We start from the raw sequence: 8,297 nt of genomic DNA on the forward strand, positions 1-8,297 counted from the left end.
GAGTCGACTCAAGACTGAAATTTCAAAGGAAAGATTGGTCATCTACTCAAAACACAGCCAGGAGAGAGCTATTTATAAAGTGACAGTTAACAAAATATAAATGCTTTAGCTTGATAAATTCACATTAACCCTGATGAATTCACAAGTGGCGGTGGAGTCTATGAGCTGGAGTACTTCAGCTCAACGTTTCAGCTTTATTTGAATGTTTTTGGTCTACATTTGTACACTGATCAGCTCAACAACCATCATAGGACACAATAACTGTCCCTTTCTCTCAGGTGCAGTATGTTGTGGTCACATAAATGCATAAATGTCCGTATGCCTGTGGCCAAATTCTTGTGTTGCTGCTTTATTTTTATGTACTTTTCACTTAATTGTATTATCCAAGGTAAGTTTCCTGTGTCAACTGGACTGTTTTTCTTCTCTTGAAGACATGTCGCCTTCTATCCAGAAGGCTTCTTCAGTTCTTCACTTGATTATATTCTTCTATTAAACTGAGCTCTAATTAAATTTCCTGTATGAGCTATGGCTCACTTTAGCTATGGATCACTTCACGGTTTGATCCCGAGCCACGTTGCAGTGTCTCTGCTCCTCCAGCAGGATACTGAACCCCTGCTGCATCTAAATGTACATGCGTGTGATGATGTCCAACTCTTATACGTACATTCTTATACTTATACGTACAGGAATCTATACCTTAAACCCAACATGTTAAAGGAAATGGAAAACCAAGAGCAGGTTGACAAAACAAAACTTTATTGATGGTTATTGATTAGTGGAAGAACCATAGTACATGCACATACAATGACTAGGTAGGAAGCCTTGTTTTGTACCACAACACCTACTGGAAGCAGAGCTTGTATAAAGTCATTGCAGAGTCAGACATTCAGCATAGTGAGGACGACGAGTCGCCCAGGTTCTGTGACGATGGTCACAGGCAGCACAAGTGGCCCCGAGCATGTTACTCCTGCCTTTTTATCTTCTTTTTTTAAATAAAGTGATGCATCTGAGAGGTTTCTATCAATCTGTTATAAACACAAAAAAGGAGATATTTAACACCACCACTAATTGGGGATATTGTAAACAGAGTACAGCACAGGAAGCAGCTTGGAGTGGCTGGCTTGCAATGCAGCCATAAGCTGAGCTCCTGGTGCCGGTGTAGCGCTTTTTAAATACACTACAGATTTATTCCATTAACTTGTATATTTACATCATAGATTTGCAGGTTCACAAATCATTTATAGTTCATATGTATTTAGTATTGTAATATTCAAACAGTTATTTTCCAAAGAGTAAAGTCTGAGCTCTACAAAGTAACAAAACCAATGTCACGTTAGGAATGACAAAAGATAACCAGAGGATACAAAACAGACTTAAAAAAGAAAGAAAGATTACAAACAGCACTGATATGTTTTGAGTTTATGTCAGAATTACAAGTTGCATGTACAAAGCAATACAGTTGACACCAATGCTTTAAGTGGAAATGAAATGCCCCATTATTTATATTTTGGCATGCATGGGTGGCCGGTACTGGCGTTTTATGTAACTTGCGCTCAAGAACAGCTAATTTTGCAGGAAAGGCAGAGATTACACACCTACGTTCCTTACTCGACACCCTTACTTTTTCATTTTGCTACATACCCAAACCTCAGACTTTCGCCCCCTTCCTCAATTCTGAGGGGAAAAAACATTAAATTCAACTTCCTCAGTCTTAGTTTGGCCACCCATCCTAAGCAGCTCTTCAGTACTTGGGTGTATTTGACTGTTCTGGATCATCTGACTGTATTTTAGTCTGAACGAGCACCATTTGAAGATTTTCACATACAGATCCAACAATAATAAAGCTTTAATGCTGTTATGAAATGCAAAGAGAAACCAGAGTGGGAAGGGATGGGAGTGAGGGTGAGGGTGGGAGATCTGAGAAAACTCCTGGAACGCAGAGAAAACTCCTGCTAAGCCAGAGGGTATAATGCAGGCATGATGGCACCCGGTACTAAAGAATCCCCACTTAAAGCACTGGCTGACACTATGCAGCAAAAAGAAAAAAAAAAAAAAGCAAATGAAAAAGCATTGTTGATAAAAAAGAAAAACTGATGAATGAGAGTATCTACAATGTGAATACATTATTTCTAAAGAGATAATAAAAACTGGAGTATGATTGATAGAAAATGAGATAGCTCGCCCTAACATCTGATCTAGTCATCTAAATCTAAAACATTAATTCATTGTGTATTTCATAGAAGACTTCACTGCACAGTTCAAATATAATACATTGTTATCGTATACTTCACCCCCCTCCATTTTAATTATGAAACAAAACCAAAGCAAAGAAAAATAAAATACATACAATGGCACTCGCCACTGCTTTATATATCTTTTAATTCTTTCCTGTAATATAAAATTCATCAGCTATACCAATGAATATTGGAAGATTATATTTACTGTATATATATAAAAACATTTTTCTGGATGGACAGCAATATGGGTATCGGTATGGAAGATTAGTGCCACACAACATCAGAGCCAGAGCGACGCAAATTGGACTTTCCCCCCCAGGGTCCCCACTTTCTCCAAAGTTTCTTCTTAATCTAACCTCTTCAATTGAGATTCTTTATTTTTAACTCAGATGGCCCTAATTCTTTACAGTATATCACAGCATGTAAAGGAAGCAAGTAAATAGGTCAACAGTTGCCATAGCGATCCTATTTTTTTCTTTTCTTTTTTTTTTTTTTAGCTTTTTTGCCTTATATTTTATATCTATGTATAAACTTGACTAAATGCAAAAACACGCCAGATATGTCCATCAGAACCTTTGGCTTTGAGTCATGTAAGTTATCACGTTATTAAATCGGTATGTACATCCAGAAGAGTGTGTTTACTAACACGTCTCCCTGAAAACAAAGATAACTATACATCTCTAAACTACGGAGGATGGGAGTAGCCATGATTCCTGGGTTTTTACATAATTTACTCTTTTGAGTTTGAGACAGTTTACTTTTTGTATCTTGGGAGACTGACTTTAACACTTTAAACACTGAAGGTCTTTCATTTAACCACCTGAATGTCTGTGGGTGATTTCATTGTTCAATATCACATTAAATAGGACTAGATTAAGGTGTTACCCAGCAGGAATAATACTGAAAAAAAACAGAAGCGACAGTAGAACCTTTGTGTTTCATACCAGCAAGTGGTTTCCTAGTTTCCGACAAAGCTGCATCATGTTTAACAGCAGTGTCATAAATACTTACAAATGGACAGGAAGACATTTTGGTCTTCGTACACTAAAAAAACCCAAAACCTCAAGAATTGGAGGGTATAAAGGGAAGTGCATGTATCATGGCCGCCCCCAGCTTCTCAACAATACCCAGCTGGCCAGGAAAAAGGTCACAGAACAACTTTATGTTTTTGTTCATTGTGTTGTTTTTTTTAAAAGGCTTGTTTGATTCCTTCTAAACTAAAGCAAAGAAAAAAAAAATCTTGACAGAGAACGAGAGAGAAAGTAAAACAACAATTGACGAGCAGAGTCACTTTAACACTCTTACAAAACATAAAAACCCGAAAAAAGTGTGACTACTCTGTACAAGCCCTAACAATTTGGGTCTGATAAATATTTCCTCTGTGTCCTAATTGTGAATCTAGCAGCTCTCTATTATTACAGTTGAAAAACCTCTACAGCTGACAATCTAGGTTTAAATCTTTAGAAATTAAAAACCCACAATATCAAAATACACAGCACAAAATATCTGAGGTATAAGATGAAAAATATCAGCTGTTTTATTTTATTCTTTTTTTTGTACTTCTCTCCTTGGAGATGCTGAAATGATGCACAAACTGCATGTATTGCAATACCCAGGCCTCAGTAACATGTCTCCTCTGGTAACTCTCACTCACTCTCACTCACTCACACACTCACTGCCAAACACTCCTGCTTTCTTTCTTCATCAGAAGGTTGAGTTTGGGTGGCGATGTGGTTAATAGGGTGCGAAGCGGCTGTAGCCTCCCCGGTATATACTAGCTTGGAGAGACGACAGCACTAGCCCCACGTCATCAGCGTGGCTCCGAGTTTTGGCATCTGTCAGTGGGGCGAATGCATTCTGAAACACATCCATGCACGGACATATGCAACGTTACACAAACACACACACAAACGCACATCCGACAAATGAGGGCGAAAAACACATTTGCACTGGGGCGCACGTATACACATGCTCATCACGCCCCTTCAGATTTTAATGTTGCTTTACCGTATATTCCACTGCACACCCATGGAGGATGAAAAGACCAATGTTGTCATGCAGCAAGCACATCAAGACGGTTCATGCCAAGGCCACATGCCAACAACTATGCGAAAGAAATCAAGTTAATGCAACCAAAAACAGGTCCAGGAACCAATGCACCACATACATAAAGCTTCTAACAGAATTTATAAATAGAGGTTCACCTACTGCAGTGATAAACATATTACACCCCAAGCGAGCTTATTTTCATTTAACACGCATGTATATTCTCCGATAAGTCTTTGTAGTTTGATCTATCAATTCATTATCTGCAGTCCCCCGTTTAGAGGGGATTTCATAAGCTTCAACTACATTTCTACATTTTTATTAGATACTGTAAAAAAACATGTATTTTCCTCCCAACTTAGTTATTTTGCCAAAGCTCAAGTTATCTTCACCTTCTATGAGTGACCACATGTGGGTACTCATGGCACCAGCTGTCACTGTCACGCAGGCAACAGCAGGTGTCGACTCATTACTGCCACTGCGGAAAATGCGGCTATTATATTGACCCTCTCAGCCATTCGATGCTAAGAGTGTTATTTTGGCAGGCAGATAACTTGTTTTGCTTATAAAGCTACCGTGTCTCATAGAGACAGGTGTGAGTGTCGCATAGAAAGGTGCTGGTTAGCCTGAGAGATGTTGATGAAGATGGAGAGGGTGCTAATGGTTTTAGGGATGAGGCCTGGTTATGAGAATGTGGTCGGATCGGATATATGCAGAAACTAAATAAATAAAAGGAGATTTGGTTCAATCCCAGTGTGAATGCTACTGTTAGAGAGCATGGACCTTTCCAACCATTACCAACCACGAGGCTTTAACTTGGCTAACACATGAACAACATCTGAACTTGAATATGGGATTAAATATGAGTCCCTAACACAAACTGTTGGTATTTGTGACCTACATTCTATTCATTGGGAAATGCAGAAATGTGATGGTGGATAAAAATGTTTGTGCCTATTGTGGCCTGGAGGCATTTGCAGCACAGACATTCAATAGGAGAGGAAATATGTATTTAAGTTGACATTACTCTGACATGGAAACATATAAATTGTAAGTAATTATCCAGTATCGCAGGGTTGGATAGCCCCCTTCTTTTAAGCAACAGTCCAACCAGCTTTCTTACTTATCCCTTTCCTCTCTCACGACTATCCTGCGGCTGTGGCACCACAAGGGATTTAATTATCAAAATGACTAATTATTTCATTACTAGGGAGTGCGGGGTGAGGTGGTATGCACCAAATTAGAAATATAATAACTAACATGGACTGGGCTGCCAAGGCATGAAGACATTCATCACCTTTTACAGGCTGGATTAATGTGTCATTTGGACTGCAGTTAGCAGCACAGACAAATTCAATTAAGTTTAAGTGAGGAGATGTCAGTGCTGCAAAAATATGCTCATATGTAGACGGGAGAAAACAGAATGGGAAGGATGAGAGGGATTCATGTATATGTGTACACATAAGCAACAAGAAAAATATTGGTCTTTGTGAAGGAGGGCTTCAGAATTCTATGTACATACATTAATTTCCTTTGTAGTTTTGATGAACTTGCTTAGTAGCCTTAAAAAAATGTTGTAAAATGGCCATTAAATTCAATGACAGGAATTTTAAATCAAGCCTACACAAAATTAAAAGTCTTTTTTCCGTGTTTTCCAGTCATTTCAAATTGGAAATGGGTCTTTTTGTTATCAGAGGGTAGGGTTCTAAGAGTCATTAATAAAACAGAGGCAAGATTAAGCGCGCATTGCTAACCTGGACAATGTGGTCTTTGAAACCTTAAATTAGGCGGGTGTCAGACAACAATAACTGTACAGATAGATTTAAGACAACTACTGGAAATGTATAAAACGGAGGTGGGGTGATGCATGCTATGAACAGACACCCTCCCAAAAACCACAGGTTAATAGTAGATGATAGTCTTACCATGGCACCAACGCTGTATGTGGCTGCTGGAGTGAGTGTGTGGTTGTAGGGGTCGGCAGCATATACTCGTCCGTAACTTGAAAAGGGGGAGAAAAAAATAGACATGTTACTATGACTGTGTATTATGGCTATACAAAACAAAAGTTTAAATACATCAGATACTGTACACCTACAACTGTATTTATAGTAGGAAACCTAAAAAAAACCCACTTCTGACAACCAGCAAAACACTGACAACAACTGCACCGCTGTTGTTTTTTAAAGATCTCTAATGTATCTTTTTCTGAGGAGGAGTTGAAGTAATAAAATCTCACCTAGCATCGAAGAAAAATGTAAAGGATTTCTCTTTTGGGAACACAAAATCGTTCAAGACATCCAGTGGCCATGAGCCAATTTAATTAGGATATGTCGTGCATGTCTGGGCAGATGATAGTTAAAATAATTAGAATTCATCTGCTCAAGAATTCTGCGATGCAAAGAAAAGACCAGTAGTGTGGCATTCTACTGCATAATCTCAAGGCTTTCGGTCGAATACTCAAAAAAAAAATGCCACTAGAGTTTAGCTAAGAACGTGCCAGACTTCTACAAACTACAAAGCCTTTGAGGAAATACACTAAAACATTTGATCAAAGTATGAAAAATGAATTTTCTATTTTTAGTGATCCACAGCACTCTGCCCAACCAGTCCACTGCCCCCATCCTCCTCCATGTCCTCGCCCATTTCATGATAAGAACCAATCAGGGGCCAGAGCCTGTGCCTATAATTGAGCTGATTTGCATAGTAGCCCAGTGGTTGAAGCGATTAGAAGTTAATCCCGATTAGTTTTGGACATTGCTATTCACTATGCAGCCCCTCAACACCCACACTCAGCCCAGCACTGCATTTGACCTATCTTATCTCACAGTGCAGAACCCTAACCCATCCTCAGTCTGTGCGTGCGTGAGCGTGCGTGGTAAGCTGCACGTCCTACACAAATTGAAATGCAATTTGAGTCAAATGCATTTTTGAAACAACCCTGAGGTGAAACGATAAACACGGAAACAACATTTTCAACACCACTTCCAAACGATTGTGAGCTTGGTCAAACGCACAGTGCTTTTTAAAACAAAAGCAGGGGTTCGCAGAACTGCAGTTATCTTACAACGATTCCAATAATTGCAGGAAAACTGCAGAAGCCATTTGGCTTTGAGACCTTTAGACTTAAATGCGTTATATAATTTTACTATTTGAGATAAACTATCTGTTACATGACCATCTGGACGGGAAACAGACGGCAGTACACAAAACCAGAAATTCCCCTTTGAACATAAAAGTAAAATTCATGGTGAGACACAAACGTTACGGATTACACAAAACAAGTGAGACAAAACAACCCCCAGATTGGCTGACAACCAGATCATTTAAATGTAAATCTAGCAATATGATGGGATGTGATTACTGCTACACTGACACATTTGATTTGAAATAAAAGAGTACAGATGTACAGGTGTAAATGAGGAGATATGTTAGCATCAGGAAAGTTTAGGTAAAGTGACTGCTGTCATTCTGTGGCCGTTAAGCCTTGACCATAAATGTATAAGGTGTTCTATTTGGCAGCATTTGGTAAGATTTCTCTGCTGATAAACAGGCTTAATTTCAAAATCGTCACATACAACTTAAATTGAAAATGTTTAATGTCTTCCTGATCCAGCTTTGCTCGCGGGATGAGGCGAGCCAATATACATAGATGTTTATGCGCCGTGCATTTACGTCTTACTTCAACTCTATATAGACGTGGGAAGCCGCTTTCTCTATACTGTTATTAAAAGAAATACAGTAAAGGGATTAAATGTTTGGCTTTCTTTATGCGTGGCTGCTAGTAAGAGGTGAAGGCTTAAGTCATATTTATGCTTGACATAAGGGATTAAGAGAATATAACGTCATCAACTTCATCTTACCCATGTTGGCACAACATTTCCAGCACATACATGACTGGTTAATGCTCAATCGACAATGTGGTCAATCTCTGTCCTTCAGCAATCCGTGTTGCTAAAAGATGACTAAATGTCAAAAAGTATCAATACTGTGAATAGTTTTTCTTTTTTTTAC

At 38.8% G+C, this 8,297-nt stretch overlaps 1 protein-coding gene across 14 annotated transcripts in view; it reads right to left on the reverse strand.

The window, feature by feature from the left end:
• Window positions 1–734: 734 nt before the first annotated feature.
• The window catches only part of rbfox1 (RNA binding fox-1 homolog 1), a 202,197-nt gene continuing 194,634 nt past the window's right edge, over window positions 735–8,297 (reverse strand). For 10 of the 14 annotated variants that reach the window (XM_057014183.1, XM_057014188.1, XM_057014182.1 and 7 more), the window contains 2 exons: window positions 6,209–6,284; window positions 735–4,094 (listed from right to left, as the gene is read on the reverse strand). In XM_057014183.1, coding sequence (XP_056870163.1) covers window positions 3,972–4,094; window positions 6,209–6,284 — 199 coding nt within the window. In that variant the 3' untranslated portion in view covers window positions 735–3,971. Of the gene's footprint in view, window positions 4,095–4,244; window positions 4,342–6,208; window positions 6,285–8,297 lie in introns of all 14 variants that reach the window. The other 4 variants (XR_008947016.1, XM_057014185.1, XM_057014191.1 and 1 more) reach the window with 2 other exon arrangements.

Source organism: Takifugu flavidus, chromosome 18 (assembly GCF_003711565.1).
Source record: "Takifugu flavidus isolate HTHZ2018 chromosome 18, ASM371156v2, whole genome shotgun sequence".
In the NCBI taxonomy this organism is placed as follows: Eukaryota; Metazoa; Chordata; class Actinopteri; order Tetraodontiformes; family Tetraodontidae; genus Takifugu; species Takifugu flavidus.